Here is a 22711-nt window from a genome sequence, read left to right as displayed (position 1 = left end):
CCCACATGTGCGCAGATGTGCCACTGTGGGGTGCGAATGCTGCAGGTTGCGAACATGCATCCTGCACGGATCACGTTCGCAACCCAAGTGTCCATTGTACATACCATAGGAACAAACAAAACAACATTCTCCCTACAGTTTAATAGGCCATGGATTGTTTAATTAGCCAAAGGCCTGTGAGAAGAGGAATGCTTTTGCCTAGCGCCTAAATATATGCAAGGAAGGAGCTAGGTGAGCCTTCCTGGGGAGAGCCTTCCACAAGCGGTGAGCCACCGCAGAAAAGACCCCGTTCTCATGTTGCCACCCTCTGGACTTCTCATGGAGCATGCACAAGAAGAAGGGCCTCAGAGGATGAAATGGTCGGTATTATTTGGGGTGCTTTTTCTTAGCGATTGCCAACAGCAGCAGCAGCAGCAGCAGCAGCAGCCGATTTCGTCTACCCAGCGGTGCAACAAGTGGGGCTTACTTCCGAGTAAGCATGCCTCGGATCGCGCTGTAAAACTCCGGCTATTACTTGAGGGTAAACCCCAGTGAAAACTCCCCTGAAGAAGGGAAGGGTGGTGCCGATGCGGCGTCTGGAGCGCACATGGCCCGCAGCCTCGGGCCGCCCCCCCCCCCCGCCGCTCCTCCCTACTGCAAGGCAGCCCTCCTCCCCCTCGGTTCCTACGGAGGGAGGAGCCGCGTGACGTCACGGCAGGGGGCGGGGCCGAAGCGGAAGGGCCTAGCGCGGCGCTGGCCGCCCTCGCCGCCTCCCCGGCTGCGCTCCCGTCGTGGCCGCGCCGCCTTCGTCGCCTCGAGTAGCACGGAACAAAGGGAAGGAGCCGCTCCGGCTGCGCGATGGTGGGCATCCCGGGAACCTCCCAGTGTAAGGCGCGCCTCTTCTTCCCCATTCCGGGGGTGGGCGGGCCCCTCCGACTCGTCCCGCCCGGGAGAGCTGCCCCCCGGGGCCCCGGGCGGGGAGGGAAGGAGGACTTCGAGGGATGGGGCGCCTTCCGTTATGTCTTTCCCCCTTCTGGTTCTCCCCAACTCCCTTCCTGCAAGCGCTTCCTCTGCCCCTCGCACACTCTTCTTTCTTCTCCCGTTCCCAAGTCAGATCCTCCTCGCCTTCCCCTTCCTTCTCACGCTTTTCCATGAAGCTTCTTCGCTTCCCATCTGTGGTTCCTCCTCCTCCCCATTTCTTACTCCGTGGGCTTCTTATCTCCTGCAAGGTCTCGGGATGCTTTTTTCTCCACCACTCCCGTTGTATTTAACCTGGGGCCTCTTACGCTTCTCTTATTCGCATTTCGCTTATTCTTCTTAATTTCATGTAAGGTACTGCTCGTCTCATTGGGATTTAGAAGTGGCGCCTTCTGGAGGAGACCTTTCATTTCTTTCCATCTCCCTCTCTCTCTCTCTCTGTGCAGCTTTGTGTGTGTGTGGTGTCCGTTCGTTCCATAATAGGGGTGGTGGTAAGGTTTGTCTTAAAATAAGTTATATTTTTGAGAAATTTTAACCATTCCCCACGCCCCTGACTCTTAAAGACGAGTAAAGCTGCCCCTTAGTAGTTTGTCTGCAGTTTAAAGGATTGTTGCTTTGTTGTGATAAATAGCATACATAATAAAAGATGAATTTCTGTTTTTTACTATGAGTGCATCCCAGAATTAGAAAACTGGCTTGTAGCGGTGTTCTATATAACTCTGTATTCAGTGGAACGATGTGTGCAGACCCAACCAATGCAAATTAGTTAACTAAAGTTATCATGGTAGCATAATTGGGTAGAATCTGTATGTTTTTGCAAATGTATCCTTAGTATACAGAAATTGCATATATGCTTTGGGGAAAGAAAAAGTATATTCATGACTGTACTGCCTGTCTTAATATAGACTGTAGAATGGCTTTGCAATAGAAGTCATTAGAAAAAAGTAAAGTGTTAGATGTTGGATGTGGGACACACACAAGAAATGTGTTCTGCTTACAGTGCAATTTACACTGTAAACCTCACTATCTCATGTTATGGGTTAGGCCAAGGCTCTGATTTTTAAAGTTTGAATGTCAGGGATGGAGAACCTCTGGTCCTCCAGCAGTTGATGGACTCCCAGTCCCATCAGCCCATGCCAGCTTGATGGTCAGGGGTGATGGGAGTTGTGTCTATGGGATGTCAGGGGTGCAGCTGACCCCCTAGATAAAGTAAAACAGTAGAAATACTTAATTGACCAATTCACATCTGTTTTGCCCCCTCCAACAAAAATCCTGGCTATGCCCATAGTTGTGTCCCTTCAGGTGGTGATGGGCTACAGCTTCCCCATTGCTGATGTATATGGTTACATTAAATAGTTTTTAGTGGCTCTCTGTGTATATTGAGTATGTATGTGTGAGTTTGCACTACTGAGGAACTGAAGAAGGTCAGTGAATGTGCAGTTGTGAAGAACAGGCAGGTAGGAAGAATACTCCTTGGCTTGGAAGGAACACACATGTTGTTCAATGTTTTAAGGCCCATGTGTAGAATTGGAGGATATACATCAATATGTTTTGGTCCTTCCTCTTGATCCTTCATCTTTGTCCCCTGCAGGAAATTGCTGAACTATTTATCAGTAAACATGAAGCTATTTGCTTAGGTCTCAAGTCAAATTAGTGCTTTTATTTCTCCCACTACAGGTGCTAATAAGCATAACAAATCTAGGAAGATCACCTGTTATGACTTTGAAATAGTAGCTGTGCATATCTTGTATGCCAGTGTTAGAGTCCATGCCAGACTTTCAGGATCTACTTTGGCTTTTTTTTTTTCCCCCAGAACTGTTAAGATCCACCAGGTAGACCAGCTGCAAAATAGTGGTTTGGGCAGGCAAACATGCTCATAGGAATGAAGGAATAGGGCAACTCTGAACACAAGCTCAGCCTGTGAATTCACTCCTGGTTTTCCCCAAGTGTTATCTCTTTCAGCAATTTTTAAATGTATTTTTTTAAGTTTTAGTTTGTTAGTTTTTGTTAGACCATTGGAGTCAGAAATCCTTGCCTGTCTACTGTAAATTGCCCAGAGATTTGCCAGTACATCGACCCCAGCTCTCCACGCACTCTTGTATACATTTAAAGTTGCATAAAATTGTCATAAACCCTCATGCACACACACTATCTGACAGTTGATGGTAACACTTCACACATCTGAGGAATGAGCTCTAGTCCATGCAAGTTTATGGCACAGTAAATCTGTTTGCCTTTAAGGGTACTGCTATACTCTTTTGTTTTTGCTATAGTAGACTTAACACAGCTACCCCTCTGGAAGTTCTTAGACACATTCCTAAGCACTGCTTTCTGCAATGCATTTTCAGTTCAGTCAAGTCACATCTGTTTCTCACTACCTTGCCTGTTCTGTCCCAACATCCACAAAAACATTCCCATTTCTGTTGTGGCTTGCTTCACCATAGTGTTTTTCTTTGTCCAGTATTCTGATCCATATGGTTTAAAATAGTCCCCCCCCCCCCGCCCCCGTGCTATGCAGGAGAAATGTGTGCAAAGAGAATTCAGAGAATGGTAGTAAAAGATGAAGTGTGAGAGATCCAGCCATCTCTTTTTATCAGCAAATTTTCTTTTCAGGTTTGTGGGTGCTCATATTATCATCCTAGTGAATTCATTTGACTTTAGGTGTGCACAAGTCCTTTGATGTTACTCTGTAACCCTCTTGTCACTCTTTTTGCACCACGGCTGCATTTTCTATATTTGTGTGCTTTCCACATGAATTCTAACAGTTTTATTTCTTGTTAAAAAACGTTTCTCTCCCCTTTCATGAGTGAGTGGCTTGGGGCTCTCAGAGGTCTGATTATGTGCCAGTTTCTCTGTGGCATAGAGGTCTGGCTATTCTCTGGTGTTTTGTTTCTGTTGGAAGCAAGATAGTGAACTTAAACTGTGGGTTTGATCCAGCCCTTCCTGTTGACTAGCAGATGGCTCCAAGTCTTCTTCGATAACCCCAAAAATATCTTCTGCAAGGACCACAGCCTAGTTTACTTTCTTAACCAACATATTAAAAAAGTGTATCTGCAAATGGTTCTAAGATGTTGGTGGTGGTGATGATGATGATTATAATAATAATGTTTAAAAATGCCGCAACCCCCTGAGTTGTTGCCAGTGTGGAGCTCTATTTCTCTGTGTCATCTGTGTTGGGTGAGGCTGTGCACATCCCGGATTAGTGCTTGGAAACATTGGTAGGCTGGATGAGGTCCAATAAACCAATTCTGACAAGTCAGTGGTCCTGTGGTTGAGGGCTTCCTAAACCTGGCCAGAGGTTTTCAACCTTTTTGGGTCCACGGCTCCCTTGACCAACTACATTCTTTCTGCGGCACCCCTGTGGGGCTCAGGAGTTATGTCACCCCTTGCCTGCAGAGCTGGCAACCTCTCACCCTTTTTCGAATACCCTCCCTTCCCTCAGCCTCCCCTCTTTTTGGGAGTCCTCTGGGCACTTGCAGCTGTCGCCCCTGGTCTCTGAGCTGCCTCCCCCACCCCAAAGAGAGGTGCCTCCTGACACTGCCCCACAGGGGCCTGGGAAGCACCCCCTGGCCAGCCCATGAGGCACCATTCGCCTGGGGTGCTTTTAGCCAGGGCTGCAACAAACAGCTATGCAAGCCTTTGGGAGGCAGAGATGCGAGAGGGCATCAGAGGAGGGAAGGAAGGAAAGAGGGGCAGAGGCACACTGGTTGAAAACCACTGACATAGGCTGTCCTAGATGAGGTTGCACTTCCTCTGAAGTGGCAGGTGCATAGTTTGGGAGTGCTCCTAGATCGAGCAGTATTACTGGAGGTTGAAGTGACATCTGTGGCTAGAAACATCTTTTGGGATAACAGTTTTGCTAACCATGATCAGTAAAGGTACCCCTGACCGTTAGGTCCAGTCGCAGACGACTCTGGGGTTGCGACGCTCAACATCACTCTGTAGGCTGAGGGAGCTGGTGTTTGTCCGCAGACAGCTTCCGGGTCAAGTGGCCAACATGACTGAGCCGCTTCTGGTGAACCAGAGCAGCGCACAGAAACACAGTTTACCTTCCTGCTGGAGAGGTACCTATTTATCTACTTGCACTTTGACATGCTTTCAAACTGCTAGGTGGGCAGGAGCTGGGACTGAACAACAGGAGCTCACCCCATTGCGGGGATTCGAACCACTGACCTTCTGATCGGTATGCTCTAGGCTCTGTGTTTTAGACCACTGCGCCACCCGCTCCCCTTGATCAGTAAGGTACTGACATTGTATCTGTGCGGTGTCTTCCTGCCCCTGCCTCTTCCTCCTCCTCTTCAAATGGGCTGTGCTGCTTTGAGGAATGGGAAGTAGAAAAACCAGTGAATCTTACGGGACTGTAATGCAGCACCTTTTTTGTATTGTGTTTTCCTACTGAGTAAAAGGAAGCAATGTGTTATTTATTTATTTACATTTATATACCACCTTTATCTTTCAAGGATTCAAGGTGGTATACATGATTCTTCTCCCCATTTCATCCTCACAATAACCCTGTGAGGTAGGTTAGGCTAAGAGACTGTGACTGGCCCAAGGTCTCCCAGGTCAAAGTCCAGTACTCTAACCATTATGGCACACTGAAGCCTGAACTGAACAGAAGTTGGGAGGTAGGTTAAGCTAAGAGACAGTAAACCTACCCAAAGCTATCTAATGGGCTTCAAAGCAGTGTGGGAATTGGAAATTCGGTTTCCTATATCGAAACTCAACATTCTATCCTCTTCATCAGGCTGGCTTATTTATGAGCCTTTTTCTGATGACTTATTACATTGTATTTTGGAAGAGATACGGAAAAGTATTGTCCTCCCTTAAGAATGTGGGAGTAAGTTTGGCAGAACAAAGTAAATGACATTCTCTTAGGAGATCTACTTCTTGATTACAACGAATCCTTATGCACTTGAAAAGATAATGCCTCTGGGCTCAGAATCCTGTCCTTTGTAAAATATTCAGAGGAATATAAAGGAAGTTGAAATGTGTCTCACTTTGTGATGGTTGTGCTGATTGTAGAAACAGAATCATAGACTTAAAGAGTTGGAAGGGACTCTGAGGGTCATCTAGGTCAGACTCAACCCCCTACAATGCAGGAATCTCAAGGAACCTGTCTATCCCTTGAATAACAATTTGTGGTTTAGATGCAGGACCATCATTAGGATCTAACTGTGTTCTTTATTGAAGGAGATGGGCTACTTAAGCACAATACCTTTTTAAAAAGGTGTTGCAAGTTCCTTAAGAGGCATGCTGAGTTCAGGATTATACCTTTCTTGGGCGGGATGGAGTGGGGAGGGGGTGATGACCGTCTCCAGGGTTGGGAAACTGTGATGCTAATTGCGAAAAGCCCATGAATTTCTGTGGGTCTACTCTGAGTAAACCTTAGTTGGATAGAATCCATATTGTTGAATTATTTATAAGAAAAGCCATTTGATTTATTCTGCTTTTTGGATGTCGTCTTCTTTCAATCTGCACTCCAAAAACTGTGAAGGCTGTCAACTCTTTATAACAGAAGGTTTAAGTCCTATGAGTAACAAAGAGCTTTCCATTTAGCACTTAGGCTAAATGTTGCTTACCTCTTGGTAGCCATTTTTCTAAACCAAAAAATGTAACTTTTTCTGGAAGGACCTTTATTCCAAACTGTGATCATTTTGGTCAGTGCAATCTCCTTTTAAGTATATATAAGGTTTAGCCAAAGTTATAATTCTTAACTCCAGAAATGCAGTGAGTATACATTATAAGTAGGGATGTTACTTCAGCTTTTAAGATCTAATAGAGTCAATACATTGAGTTCATGCAGTTCAGCTGCTTGACCTGCTGATATTGGTTCTGCACTAAGATAAACCTATTGACTTTAACATTTTGTTGGTATTGATGCGGGGGGGGGGGAAGACTATTAAACCTGCTTACAGGTTCAAAGAGCCAAAATATCGGACAGGAAAATAGGATTTCAGAAAGAGAAGTCAAAATTAGAAACAGAATTGTTGGAACCCAATACTAAGAATTTATCAAGAATGTATAACTTGCTGTTAAAATGGAATACACAGGATGAAACGGTGAAATCAGCTATGATTAAATGGGCACAAGACATAGGTCATGATATTATGTTTGCTGACTGGGAACAGTTATGGACCACCGGTATTAAATTTACTGCATGTAATGCTTTAAAAGAAAATATTATGAAAATGATCTACCGGTGGTACATGACCCCAGTCAAGCTTGCAAAAATTTATCATTTGCCTAATAATAAGTGTTGGAAATGTAATGAGACTGAAGGCACTTTCTACCACCTTTGGTGGACCTGCCCAAAGGTTAAAGCTTTCTGGGAAATGATCTATAATGAAATTAAGAAGGTTCTTAAGTGGACTTTTCCTAAGAAACCAGAGGCTTTCCTCTTGGGTATGGTGGGCCAAGTGGTGTTAAGGAAGGATAGGACATTCTTTATGTATGCCACTACAGCAGCAAGAATTCTACTGGCAAAGTATTGGAAGACGCAAGAACTACCTACTCTGGAAGAATGGCAAACAAAGGTGATTGACTTTATGGGACTGGCTGAGATGACGGGCAGAATCCGGGACCAGGGGAAAGAGACAGTGGAAGAGGACTGGAAGAACTTCAAGATATATCTTAAAAATAATTGTAAAATTGAGGAATGTTAAGATGTCAGGGGGTAAGAAGTAAAGAATTGCAGCAGTAAACAAAAAAACTTAAGAAATATTTTTGAAAAAGAACTAAGACAATGGACTTAAGGGTTGCTAAAGAATTTTAAACAAGGATGCAGGGATTGGGAGGTATGGGGAAGTCAAAGTATGAACCGATGATTATGAAGTAATGCTGTGTTACATTGTTCTTCATTTTATGTGTGGAAAATTAATAAAAATCATTATAAAAAAAAAAAAAAAAAACAAAGAGCCAAAATATCAATTTTGTACAAAGGTCTTGTCTTCTGTAGAAAGGAGCAACAATCTGTACTAGATTAATATTCTTTAGATCCAGGAATATTCTTCTTCTTGAAGGAACAGGATTCCCTGATCTAGCTATGATTCCCCAATTATGACCACTCCTGGACAGAGAAGATCTGGCCACAAGTTAGTCATCCTCTTGTAACATCCCATCTGCATAGCTGGCAATGTTTCCCTTTTTTAAAGGGAAATTCCCTTATTCCAAATAGGATTCTTCACAAGAAAAGGGAAAAGTTGACAGCTATGCCCATCTGGGTTATTGCAATGTGTTATATATAAGGCTGCTTCTCAAAATGGGTTGGAAGATTCAGTTAGTGCAGAATGCAGCCACCCAAGTTTTGACTGGCACTACATGCTTGGCTCACATCTTGCCTGTTTTCAAAGAATTTCACTGACTGCCCATTTGTTCCTGGTCCCAGTTCAAAGTCTGGTGCTTAACTATAAAGGCCTAAATGGCTTGGGACCGTAGCACAGTGGTACCTCAGGTTACAAATGCTTCAGGTTACAGACTCTGTAACCCAGAAATAGTACCTCGGGTTAAGAACTTTGCTTCAGGATGAGAACAGAAATCGTGCTCCGGCGGTGCAGCAGCAGTGGGAGGCCCCATTAGCTAAAGTCGTAACTCAGGTTAAGAACAGTTTCAGGTTAAGAACGGACCTCTGGAACGAATTAAGTTCTTAACCCGAGGTAATATTTCTGGGTTAGCGGAGTCTGTAACCTGAAGCGTCTGTAACCTGAGGTACCACTGTACTTGAAGGAGCAATTCCTTCCGTACCAACCTGCCTGCATACTAAGGTCGTTACCAATAACTTTGGCCCCATCTGTACTATACATTTAAAGCAGGATCATACTAATTTCAACAGGTCTGGCTTCCCCAAAAGTATCATGGGAACTGTGCAGTTTGTTAAGGGTGCTGAGAGTTGTTAAGAGACCCCTCTTCCCCTCGCAGACCTAAAGTTTCCTGAAAAGAGGGATTGATTGATAAACCACTCTGGGAATTGTAGCTCTGTAAAGGAAATAAGAGTTTCCTACCAGCTCTCAACACCCTTCATAAACTACAGTTCCCAGGATTCTTGGGGGAGGGGAAGACATGACTGTTTTAAGTGATATGAATACTGCTTTAAAAGTATAGTACAGATTGGGCCTTTCTCTATATAAACATCTCTGCTGGAGATGAGGCTTGCATAAAAAGGGGCTGTTTTGGTAGTGGTGTGTCCTCCATGGAATTAAATATGTGCAGAACCAACTTTGCTATCTTTTAGGTGTTGGATACCCACTTTTTATTATTCATGCAAACATTTAAAAACATTTCCACTATTTTATTTAATACTTTTGTAATAACCTCCCCCCCTGCTACTTCTGGCAAACTGTCTTGAAATATGTAGCATTTCTTTTTATTTAGATTTATATACTGCCCTTTCTCTGGTAACAATTTCTTGTTCATTGCAATAACCCTGGTCGGTTGCCAGTATTCTCCTTGGAAATTGCAAACTGCATTGGGCAGGTTTGGGTTTTACAGCACTTCTAAAACACTTAATTGATTTCAAGCAGTATGAAATCATAGCAGATGCAAGGTGGTGGTGGTGGGAGATTATTTGCCTAGGCTTCCTACTAAAAGTTGATTCAGGGAGGTACAGAAAGGAGCAAGTGAATCATCTAGTCCAAACCCCTGCAATGCAGGAATCTCAACTAAGGCATCCATGATGATGAACAGTTGCTCTGATTTTGGATCTTGGCACTCCACCTACTGCCGCCATAATATTATCTTACTGGGTGTTGGATCTGAAATCTAACTGGCAGATTAAAATGTTAGTATTTTCCATTTCTCCGCTGATCCTTTAAGAAGTAGCTAGCTTGAGTAAATGTTTAGCGTGATTTACTGAGCCTAAATGTTTCATCTGAAATACAGTGAAGAAATCCTCCTGGCACTCTAAATGCCAAGATACAATCTCAGCAGAGCCATCTTAATGTTGGGCTTTATTGGACAATATATGTTCACTCGAACTCATCAGTGTGTTCTTCTGCTCCTTGCTTACTTCGTTTCTCTATATGGTCTCTTAGGAGGAGGTGGCCTCCTCCTTCATTGCCCTGCGGAGCACAGGAGCTCGATACACTTCACAGGAAACACCGACTTGGTTCACATGCCGTGCTAAGCTAAACTATGGCTTACTGCAAACCTGAATGAATAGGCTCCCAGAGAGGAGGTGATGGGCACTTTGCTCCTCCCTGGTGATCCTGCTGCCCTGGACTAAGCCTTTTGGAACAAGCAGAACACGAGCTTAATCATCTTCTCCCAGTTTCATCCCCCAGCAACTGGTATGCTGAGATGTAATGCCTCACACCCCTGATACTGGAGATAATATATAGCTACAAATGACAAGTGGCTATTGATAGACAAATTCATGGAGGATAAAGCTAATTCCTTTTGAAAACTGTCCAAGTTGGCAGCTATCACTGTATCTTCTGGTAGCAAATTCCACACTTTATTGAACCTCATCAAGGCTGTGGACTAGCTCCTGGCTGGCAGACTTTTCACAAACCCCATGAAAGCTGCATAAGGTTTGCCAAAGGAAGCGTGAGAGATAATTATTCTCCCCTTTCTCCTTTCTATTCTGTCACACTTGGAAAGGTAACGGTACCCATTTCTTCTCCCCTCTTGTCTCTTAAGCCATTTCCATGTGTGTCTTTGGGCTCTGGGGCCTAAAGGGTCTTGCCTCAACTCTTTTAATCCTAAAGCAGACCATAATACTCTCCAGGGTGCAGAACTGATTTTTATCTGGTGACATCACAGGCTTTTCTGGCATTCCAAAAACCGAAACAGTAACTTGTGCTAAGCTTGTTTTTATCTCTGGCCATGTTTTTTTGATTATAGACAAAGCTCAGTAAATATTTTTTAAATGATTGAATTTTGAATCTATGGAAAACACATGTTGGTAGTCGGACATGCTGAACGCCATGTGTGATCAGCCCCATGCCCTCTTTGTGAGCTTAGGAGTGTGAATGTAGATCTGAGAGCTGTGGGTGACAGGTTTATCTGGAATGATTGGCAAGGATTTATAAAGCAAGAGGGGATTTACTTACTTATGCACCCTCCCCTCCTTTCCTCTTCCCCTCCTTTCCTCTTATTCTCAGAAAAAGGAAATTGGGATCACATTAAAGGCCTAATTGGTTTGGCTCCAGCAAATAGCTCAGCGGCTGCCAAACAGTTAATTTATTGTGTGAGAGTTTGGCCATGTGTTGAACAGCAAATTTGTCCTGAGCAAAAAAGATCTTTGTACACTGTACATGTATTCATTCAACAGACCCCCTTTTTACAAGTGGACTGTTGCACAGGCCACAAGGGAAATGTAAAAGACAATACCTGGGCCTGTTTTACATAACACTTAGAATCTGACAAAACCCAGTCTTTCAATCTTCAGCGAGGCTTGTCTGAGAAAGCGGGCAAGTAGTCACCGTCTTCTTGAGCCCTGGGCTCCTTGGAAATATACCCTTTTCAAACAGGTCAAAGAGATGGCGATTCCATCCAACTAGCTTAGAGAGAAGATTTATGCTGCTGAACCATTTATAGGTTGCTTGTTCTTTGGAGCAAATTCTGATTCTGACATGGATTTTGACTGAACAGTTGCTAGAAATTCACTGGGGGAAATAATATATCTATGCTGAAAACAACAGGATTCTCCAGGCTGTCACCTCATGGCAGAGCCAGGTGGAGAGATCCCACACCCAGCTCCTGCTGGGCATTTTCTCTCTCTCAGAGTTATGAGGAAGGGCAAATTGGAATGCACTTTTATCTGGCTGGCTTCCTGCATAACTTTGCTTTGTTCTTGCCAGCCATCCTGTACTTATGACTGGTCGTGGTGTTGGTGTGTGCTAATGTTAGGTTGCAAGCATGAGTTGCGTTCTGTTGGATCGATTCTCAGTGTCTGATGCCACAGAATTTTGGAAGAAAGGCTCAAAATTTCGCAATTGCTCTAATTCATGCAACCCCTATATACATAAAATGTATTTTTTTAGCTTAGTTTTCAGCATTAAAACACAGCCATCTGAAAATATATTTATTTCTCGTTTGCCTGTGGATTGGATATTGCGTTGTGGAAATATTTCCAAAGTGCTAAATCATGTCTGAAATGTAATTTATGGTTTTTCACTGGTGAACAGCTAACAACATTATGTTACAAGGCTGCTTCCAGAAAAACTGAAACGGTATCTTTGCTTCTGAGCTCTATAGCATTTGTGTGTCAATGGCCATTGACCCTTAACTTGGCACAACTTTTTAAAGATCAGTGATCTGAAAGTTCTCAGGATTATATGCGTTCTTTAAAGCCCACGAAAAAGGCACTTGTGGCTGTGGCGAATAGGAGCTAGGATTTGGAACTGTGTGGCAGCATATTTGACAATCTATAGTTGTATCTACATCATAGCACTGCTAGAGTGTGTCATGAATTTGTTTGATACTCAGTGGGATTGCTTAGCAGATGTAGGTCTGCCTACTTTCAATGGAAATTGTGTACTGCCCATTGTGTGTGGTGTGGCACTTCAGATTGGTTGGAGCAGCTTCTATGCGATTCCCAGATGGTCTCTGTCTTAGCAACTCTCAGAGCCAGGCTTGTATAGCATGGGTAGGCAAACTAAGGCCCGGGGGCCAGATGCGGCCCAATCGCCTTCTAAATCCAGCCCATGGATGGTCCTGGAATCAGAGTGTTTTTACATCAGCGTGTTTGAACTCTTTTGTTGGAATTCTAGTCATCTTAAGTTGAGCCGCTGAGGCAAAATAAGCCCCTAAGACTTATATCTAATGAAGCCTTGATTATTAGTATTTTGTTCAAGTCTGCTGAATCTGGAAGTCCTAATGTTCTTACGAAATCATTAAAACGTTCCTCCCCTCCCCTCTTTCCTCTGGAGGTGCTGTTACATTAGCATTAATGTAGCTAAATGCTAATGTGGCTGGATGCTAACCATCTTTTGTGGGGAACTGTAGGGAGGAAGATGAGATCAAGCTGTTGAACTTCTTTGTAGGCAGGCAGATTTTGCTGAAGGCCACCTGGGGCTGCCACATGTTCTTCTGACACACAGGCTGACACACTCAGCATGCGCCAGTTTTTAAGTTTGCAGCAACGCCATGCAGAAGTCATTTCTTTGTCCAGAAAGGCTGAGAGTGTTTTGAGGCGGGCAAACTGATGATCAGCAGCATTCACACGTAGCAGTCCTTTCTGAACTTCCTCTTTTGGTTCTACTCCAGAGCTAAATGTAGTAAATTGCAATTAATTAAAAGGTTTTAATGTTCATGGCTGAAGAGGGGGGAAAACAACTTGTGCGGTCAGAGAGCAACCAGGTGTAATGCTTCTACACCTGTGAATCTTTGAGAGTTGTTTCTTAACTGGAGTTTTTACGGTGACAAGTTATATTCTCGAAGTCAGGAATTTCTTCAGATTCTTTCCCCCATGCTCTTATAACTAAAAAAAAACCCCCAACATTGAACAGAAACAACTGCCTTGGTAAGTAATAAAATGAAATCAATAAAGTAAAAACAGGATTTTAAAAAAGATTCTAGAAACCTGTCTCCTCTTGCCAGTTGTGTTTTCTAGCCCAGATGTTAAGCATCCCAGTTGCTTAACTTTGGAGAAAGGAAGAGACATGCATCAAGCTTGTTAATGGCAATGCCAGCAGCATTAATGCTCATGCTTCCCTTTCTACCAGAGCACTGTTGTAGATCTGGCTCCCTTTAGGGTACAATGCTTTTTAATTAGTGCTGTGCCTCTGTAATGCATTAATGAATCAATTGATAAGTTGTTGCAATTGATCGACTAATTCCTCCCCCCCCCAGCTGTATTTAAACTGCATTTTTGACAAGAAATGGAAAAAAAGCTTGACTAATTATTTGCAAACGCTAAATGGCTTATAGGAGATTAGGAATGGCATATGGAGCCTTTCACTTGGAGGTCACTGGATCAGCTGCAGCCCAGGTTGGCATTGATGAAGTTATTACCATCTGACAGCTGTTTACTGGCCTGTGTGAAATGAATGGCTGGTTTTAGTCTATTTCCTATCGGACAGGTGTCCCTGCCACAGTTGGTCCCCCTACTTGGCAGTCTCTGCAGTGATACCAGGGATGATTAGGCTGCTCAAGCTGGGCACTCCTTGGGCTCCTTGAGGCAGAACGCTCCAACTGTAATACTGGTGCCATCTGAGGCGTCGCAGTGCTAGACTGTGCTATGCTCGGTTTTGTGCTGTCAGAGAGCAGTGTAGGGCTTGCACACTTTTGTAAAAGACTGAGGAGATGTTTACTTGAAATAGGCAGTGAAACTGCATGCCACGAGTGCAAAATCGCTCTGAAGTCAAGCAACTTTATCCTCAAAAGTGTATAAGCCTGTTGGTCACAGTGGGTCTTCACGTGCTCAAGAGGTTCCTCCTTCCAGTAATCTCCAGACCATTAGACGGCTGGCTAGTAGAGGATGCCATGTGAGCTGCAAGACAAGTCTTTTTCACAGCCTCTACTGCCACATGGTAGGGACAATTGTATGTTCTTACCAGTGTTCAGAGTGAGACTTATGCTTCCATCTTGACCCAACCAAGGAGCTTCTCAGGCTCCAAAATGCCAGATAGGACACCCAGGAGCTCGTGCATTGCCTGGTTGTTATCAGAGGCAGCAAGGTGCGGATCATATAACCCTGATACTCAAATTTTTGCACTGGTTGCCTATGAGATACCTGGGTGGTGGCATGCGAAAGGGCATTTTTGGTACCGGCCACCAGATATGGAACTCTCCCATTTCCCCCCCTTTGGTTGTCCCCACTTCAGCTGTTTTTAAACTTACTGTAAACACTTCTTATTCTGCCATGACTTTGGGCTGCACAATTTCCCCATGCTCATTCTGCTGCTTGTTATGATTACTTTGCATATCAGTGAATTTGATTGTTTTTGTAATTTGCATCGTTAGGTGGCCTGTGTTCCCATTGGGAGGATAGGAAGGATATAAGTTTGTGGAAATAAATAGAAATAGCATTGATTAAGTCAACCTGTCTCTCAAAAGCAGCTTACCCAATATAATTAAAAGGCTGGTATGAATGAGGAAATGCTGCTGTAAACACTGAAGGTGAGAGAAGGTGCAGGAGCACTTTTTTTTAAAAGGCTATTTAGGAAATACTGCCACAAAGTTGCCTGGGTCACAAATGGTCTTCAAGTTGCCATGGGTCTGAGTTGTGGTTATATTGTATGGTTGCCCTACCTATACATTTTACATGCCATAGAGGCTTGTCATTTGAAAGTTGTTTTGTGCTAGAAATGCTAGTTTCTAGTTTGTTTGATATGTTTTTAGACCTGCTGTTTGTTTTAAAAATATAGAAGTACTGTAGTTTGTTTTGTAGGTATCTGCATCACTGCTGCAAGAGAACTGTTGTGTTCTGTCAACAGATAACATTCATTTATACATATATATATTTTAAATAAATATATATATGAGAGAAAGATTGAAAGAGTTATTGGAACAGGATGGTGTAAGGAAGGTCAACATGCAGTTACTGACACCTACTTCCTATGGGGAAAGGAAAGAGAATGGCTGAAGAGGAAAAGCGAGACTGGAGACAAGAGTGGCTGTTCCCCAGATCTATAAACAGAAGGGAGAGGTGGAATAAGGGCAAAGAAGGAAGGACGAAATGCACATTAGTTTACATTGAACTAAGCTAATGGACGGTGATGGTGCCAAATCCTCCCAATAAATTGCACATTAATTAATATCTCCTGTGCCAGCCACGCAGTCTGGAAGAGATCCTGTAATTCTCCTTTTGACCTCTGCTCCCTTCTCCCCTGGCCATTCTGGCTTTTGATTGGTTTCCTGTCTTAAGTGAAAACCACAACCTTTCAGGCCTCCTCCTCTAAGGCAGAATGAAAGGCACATGGTGGTGGTGTAAGAGGAGCCCCTCGCAGTCGTCTGCGCTTGGGTGGGCGTGCTGGTCCTTCGTAAACTAATAGCTCCCAGCACTGTTGCTGAATCAGACTTCATGGAGCCATGAGTGGAGAGCTTGGAATGCCAGGCCAGGCACAAAAAGGTCTGTCTTTTTTCCTCCCCTGGCCATATTCATTCTCTCTCTCTATATATATATATTATATATGCACACTGATATTTGGAGATACTATACAAATTGGGAGGTTGGGATCAGTGAGAGGATGAGAGGGAAGCATTCCAGTATTGAACCTGCAAATTAAAAAAAAAAATTGTTTGAATAATACAGTATTGGCTGCAAGGAGGATCCCTATGTAAATGGTTGGAAGAGCCCCTTAAAACCGATACTAACACACTCATAGCATAACAGTTTAATCCTGTACTTAAAGTCCTTTAAAATTCAATGGGGCTTCATCCTGGGTAAGTCAGTATAGGGTTGCATCCTAAGTTGGTTTTTGTTTAAATATAAATACAGGATCTGCGTAACAAAAGTACTGATCAAGATGTAATTCAACAGCAGTCTTCTGGCACCTTAGAAATTAGCAAATTCATTATGGTGTAGTAAGCTTTCTTGAACAGCACTGCATGCATGAGGCGTTACCCTGAATACACAATTTGGGTTGTGTTTCCTAGTGGTGGGGGGGAGAAGAGAGAGCTACCTTTATCTTTACTTTCCTTATTTCATTTTCTCTGGACTTTTTCTATCTATCATTCCCACCTCCCCACAACCATGCATACGTGTGCCTGCCACCAGATAACACCTCATGCCTCCGATGAAGTTGATTAAACGGTGGTTATGAACTTAATTTGTTCCGGAGGTCCGTTCTTAACCTGAGGTACCATTTTAGCTAATGGGGTCTCCTGCTGCCGCCATGCCACTGCCGCACGATTTCTGTTCTCATCCTGAGGTAAATTTCTTAACCCGAGGTACTACTTCCGGGTTAGCGGAGCCTGTAACCCGAGGTGTTTGTAACCCGAGGTACCACTGTAGTCCACAAAAGCTTATGCCGCAATAAATTTGTAGGTCTCCTGGAGCCAAAACAGTAAAGACTAAGCACATTTACTTATTTGTACCAGTGCACATTCTGATTCTCTTCTGCATTACAGCTCACATGAAGACAATCCACACACCTCAAAAATAATGTAAGGGAACCTTAGGTGTTATTTTTAATGTGTGTAAAAATGTATTTAGGTTTAAAGCTAAAAATCTGGAGATTCGCAACAAGGTTATTGTGTCGCTAGTAGTGAAGGCAGCTTGAAACTAGAATTTTATAATTCGTACATTCGAAACACCTACTTCAAGCCCTCCAGTTGTCATTGGACTCTTAATTCTAGGAGTCCAGTGGTGAGAGTTCAGAGGGGTTGTAGTGCCACCAACATCTGATTCTTCACTCCTCTCCTATCTTGTTCAGACAGCTATTCAGCCAAAGACTTTTTGTTGCCTTGTTTTGTAGTTCCACAAAGGTATGAACTCCCTGTTGTCATGCATAACAAATTGCTGCATTGGCCTAATTAACTACAGAAGCCTCTTTCTCACTACTAACATCCTCTCCCAAGTAAGGTCTTAAGCTGTTCATCTGATCACTCCCCCCCCCCCCGCCCCTTGATTTAGGCACAGGTGGGACTGAATTTTGGAACTTAGTTATACAAAACTCTAATATTACATTTCCCTGTTATTTTTGTTTGTTTAACAAAATTTACACATCACTTCATTGTAGCAAAACCTCTCAACAGTTTACAAGATATTATAAGTTACAATTCTATCATCGTAGTTAAAAAGATTTATAAATAATTAAAAGTAACAGCAGAAAAGGGCAAGATATGTCAGTGTTTGCATGTTGTCTAAATAAAGTTAGGCGACAAAATATAAGGTTGCCTAAATAAAGAGTGTTTTAAGCTTACACTGAAAAGGGTTGTAGAAGATAGGTTATTCATATACATGAATATGCATATAGGTCTGATGAAATGAACTTTCTTGCTGTGAGCACATCAAAAGAGGCCCTGTTTTATCTCCCTTGGATTATCTGAAATAGAGTAAATGTCCTTGGAAGTTGAGGCCTTTTTGATAGTGGCACCTAGGCTCTGCAAAGCCTCCCTTTGTGGAGCCGTTTGGTTCCCTCTGTGCTAAGTTTTAGACATTACTGCTATTTCAGAGGATGTTTAGGATCACTGATTTACCGTATTTTTCGCCCCATAGGACGCACCTCCCTATAGGACGCACCTAGTTTTTTTTTGGGGGGGGGATAAAGAAAAAAAATTTATCCCCCCCCAGGCACGGGGCTGGTGCGGGGGAAGCCCGAGCTTCCCCTGCCCCCAGCCCCCAGAACAGCCTGCTATCCTCAAGCCTAGGGAGCCGCGCCGGTCTCCCCAGGCTTGCGGACAGCTGTGCGAAGCCCGGGCGCGCTCTTCAGTGCGCCCGAGGCTTCGGAATGCAGGCAGCTCTGTGCGACCCTCTGGAGGCCGGCGCGGCTTGGCGCTGGGCTCCGGAGGGTTGCGCAGAGCTTCCTGAAGCCTGGAGAGCGAGAGCCTCTCGCTCTCCAGGCTTCAGTGAAAGCCTGTATTCGCCCCATAGGACGCACACACATTTCCCCTTCATTTTTGGAGGGGAAAAAGTGTGTCCTATAGGGCGAAAAATACGGTATATTCAGTTTCAGCCATGTTTGGAGTAGACTTGTAATTATTGCGCGTGACAAGATAGGTCCATCAATTTCAGTCGGTTTACGCTGAGTAAAACTTAGTTGGATACAACTCAATACTGTATTTATTTAATGTGTGGTTATTTTACAGGTCATCAGTTTTTTTGTTTTTGCTTTTTCTGCTGCCGTATTGTTGGCTAGCTTATTTATTTTTTAATTGGTGACAATATTTTTTTCCTTGGGGATCCTTATTGGACAGAAGAGTAGAACATAAATATCTAATTCAGGTTGCAATTTTTAATATTTCTCCTTTTCAATTTATAGTTCAGGAGGTGGCTGCTTTCTTCCCCCATATCCTGCAGCTGACACGATTCTCTGGCAGTATCGAGGTTTGAGAGTAATTAATTTGCTTGCTGAAACTTCAAGTGTAAACTGATCCCAGTTTAATTGATGGTATCCAATATTCTAAGCAGTATGACAGACCATTTCCAAATTAAAACTGTTCAAATGTTGAACCAATGCCTGGAGGTGTGAGACAGACATGTTGGAGGTAGTCAGATTCCAGAATAGGGTTCCAAACTGCTTCTTTCAAGGGGAGCACTTTGTTCTTTTCTATTATTATTATTATTATTATTATTATTATTATTATTATTATTTTATTCCCATTTCACAGTTCTGATTGCAGTGACAGAGGGTCAGTTGGCATTTATTCATTAGACCTTATTTGGCCTTCGGTAGCTGATATAAATAAAAAAACCTGCTCCTTTTCCCTTGGGTACCCCCAAGAGCCCATATAGAGTCCTTTTGTAGGTTCTCTATCGGTAGGAGAAAATAACAGAGACCAACCAGAAAATACTGAGAAACAAAGCAGCTAGTGATCTTTATTAACTGTTGCAATAGGGTGCTCCCCCACACGCAAGAGAGAGGAGGAGAACCCAGAGCCATGCATGCAAGCCCTTATATAGACATTTTAAATTGCCCACCCTGGAGTCCAAGACCACCCCCAGAAACATCATACATCACAGAAGGGGTGTAGCCCAAGACCCCCCCCCCAGATACATCATACCTACATCACTGAAAAGGCGGTCTACAACAGAAATCTGAGGGTGTTGTTTATCTCCTGTCTGGCAAGTTACCTGATTGCATTATCTGGGTTTTGGCCACTCTTGTTATTATAACTACTTAATTCCTGAATCTAGGTCATAGGTCACAGGCTCACACCCTGTTCATATCTTGAATGTGCCCTTAAGACAGGATTTGTGAGGAAAGAGACAATGGGGAGGTTTCCCACTTTGACCTTGCAGAGAAATATTTGAGGTCAATTTGTTCAGGACCTAATCTGTGGGGTTTCAGACATTTGGTTTATATATACAGTTATGAACATTTAATTTTTTTATATATGACCTTAAAATTCTTATAACTGTAGCCCTACCAAAACTTAACTAAAATATAGTGAGTGTGGGGTGGCAATTCAGGAGTTTTTTTCAGAAGCGTTGAAATTGCTGTCTGAGCACATTTGTAGATCCCTTACTGCAAGATGGTCCCAGCTATTGCACAGAGCAGGAGTCTTTTTGAAGAGGTCAGTTTGTGTAGCAAATTATTCTTTAGGTGCTGGATCAGGGTCAGAAGTGTAAAAATGCCCCCTCAGCATTGATTTATGTTGTTTAAATACTCACAAAAGTTATAAAGGAGAGACCTACTTGAGCTTATGCTATGAGGAGAGGAGTAGCTATCTTACCACAGCAAAATTGACCCTGCATCCCTAAATCAGATTCCTTAAGAAACAGTCTGACAGCAGCTTGTTGTAAAAGTGTCGAGAGTATTCAGTTACACTGCACACTGTCTGAGTCCGTTAAAATCAATGGGGCATGGATTTCATTGCATGCTTTCTTGAACTTAGGATATACTCTCCAGTAATTGCATAGGGGTGCAGCCTTTTTTCCTCTTAGCTGCTGCTGTGCTGGTATTAACATATTAATAGCATGCTGAATCATGCATACTGAGTAATTATACCTGTACAGGTCTTCTAATCTGAGGCATTGGTCCTGAATAGAAGTTATTTCCCCAGGCAGAAAATACTTCTGGTCTTTCACAGGGAACCATTTGTGGGCAATGTTTTCTATTTGTGGGCAGAAATTGAGGAGAAGCTATCCCTTACATGACCTTACACCAGACCTTCCTGTGTTTGCGGGGGTTTCACTATCACAAGGAGGCTTCTAAACATGTTTACCCAGTGCTCTTAAAACCCTCCTTCACACCCCCTCTCTCAACACAGGAAGATCTGAAGTGCAACTAGAATGGCCAGGGTCTCTGGAGATGGGGTTTGCATGCTTGCCCCATTGTGTTTGCCCAAAGAGGACTAATGATTCTTGCATTCCAAAGAAAGAGGGCAATAAAGGTGTATTTAAAGCTCATCAGCCAGGAAGGTGGTCTATCACTTCCCTACTTTAGTGGTATGGATCCTAATAAATGTTGTAAGTACATCAATGGTACACCAATGTTGCCTCTGCACTGGATCATCTTATGCTTTAGCTTTATAAAAAAGTGAGGGGGAGATGCGACAGGGAGGGGTGAAAGGAAGTGGGTACCATTTATCTCATGATATGGAAAGTCCTGTAGACCCCACAGCCTATTTATAGCATGGGAGGGCAAAGGACAAGCCCATGCTAGGCCCATTGCTAGCCCATTGCAAGCCCATTGCTAGGCAAAGTGCTGGGAAGAGGTCCAATGAGTGTTTGCTATTGCATTCCTAAATAATCTCCATGCCAGTGGCAGCATTTTGATAAATGCTAATAGTTAGAGACCTCTTTCCAGGGTAAAAGCTAGCAGCAAAAGGGGAAGGGTTGTATGACAACATCACAGTTAACAAAAGTCAGCACAAGTTCAACTTCTGTGGAAATTGTGGAAATGGCTTGTGATAGGTACAGAAATTCTGGCTTAAAACTCGGAAACCACATCGAGGATGCAGATATGAATAGTCTTCTGTGCTCAAAACTTTGGTTTTCCTAGTTTGTTGCATGGAAATTTCTTACATGAAGAAAATAAAACAGCTTCAAAGCATTTTCCCGGTCATTGCAGGCAGTATTATTTCTTTCCACTGAGCTGTTGCTGTCTGGGTTGCAAAATCCTGGCATTGGCTGCTCCTCCTCCAAGCTGGTTTGCTGCCTTGTTTTTTTCCTGTCAAAAGCTTGCTGTGTTAGAAAGTTCATATGCCGAATGCCCTAAATCTGTTTCCTCTGTGGGAGGTTTGCTGATGAGGATAACCGTTTAGGACTGAATTGGACCAACCTCAAGCTTGTAGGATCTACCTTTTGTTTTTCAAACTAGAACTCTAGGATCAGCCAACTGGAACTGGTACCAAAAATGGCAGCTGGAGAGGGGAGGAAGAGCTGATTACAATGGATTCCTGTACCTTGTAAACCATAAATCGGGGAAACCTTGCTATAACAAGTACAAATTCATTTCTGAGTTGCTGCAGAACTCTTAACATCAGACCTAAAAGGGCACCAGGAGAACATAAAGATGTGATCACAGGTAACCAACCAAGTAATAATTACTATTTTATAGATGAGGAACATTGACGCTTGTGCAGCTAAGCAATGCCATACACCAGCGCTCCAGAAAACTGCTAGACTCCAACCCCCATCAGTCCCAACAAGCAAGGCAAGTGCCCAGGGCTGATAGGAATTATAGTCCAACAATATCTGAAGGAGCCACAGGCTCCCCATTCTTGCCATACACTAAGGACATTTATTCACTAAAAGGGCCTGTGGTAATCAAGTAAGTGTGAATCTTTGAAGGGAAGGGTAAACTCATAAATTGTTTTTGAAGGCTGTTTCAGATGTTACTCAGGTATGCCACCTTCACAACTTGGAGCTGTGGCCACTACCAGCTGCACTATGAGTGTACCTGCAAGACGCATGTGTTTGCCAGTGTGTGCATGTGTGTGCTCAAAATAAAATGTCTAGTAATTTATAGGTTTGTGTGAAAAAAGGAGTATGTGAAGCAGCCCAAAGAATCAGCTATCATGAAGGAGATGAGCCCATCACATTTCGACGGGCACATGAACATTGCTCATGAACCTTCAACAGCTGCCTGACAGGCAGAAATTCAACAGATGCAAGTTTCTTTATTTCAGCTCTATTCTGATGGAAACAACTGTTGGATGCTATTTAATAAGGAGCAATATACTTCCCAGTTTGCTTGAATAATCC

General features: G+C 43.3%; 1 protein-coding gene across 3 annotated transcripts in view; it reads left to right on the top strand.

Annotated features, from left to right (window-relative positions):
* The first annotated feature begins 710 nt into the window (after window positions 1–710).
* Window positions 711–22711, top strand: part of CBFA2T2 (CBFA2/RUNX1 partner transcriptional co-repressor 2) — a 71155-nt gene continuing 49154 nt past the window's right edge. For 2 of the 3 annotated variants that reach the window (XM_079979335.1, XM_079979334.1), the window contains exon 1: window positions 711–865. In XM_079979335.1, coding sequence (XP_079835461.1) covers window positions 838–865 — 28 coding nt within the window. In that variant the 5' untranslated portion in view covers window positions 711–837. The remainder of the gene's footprint in view (window positions 866–22711) is intronic. The other variant, XM_079979336.1, reaches the window with a different exon arrangement.

This window comes from Podarcis cretensis (genome assembly GCF_951804945.1).
Source record: "Podarcis cretensis genome assembly, chromosome: 6".
NCBI classification, from domain to species: domain Eukaryota; kingdom Metazoa; phylum Chordata; class Lepidosauria; order Squamata; family Lacertidae; genus Podarcis; species Podarcis cretensis.
This window is presented reverse-complemented; position numbering and strand designations above follow the sequence as displayed.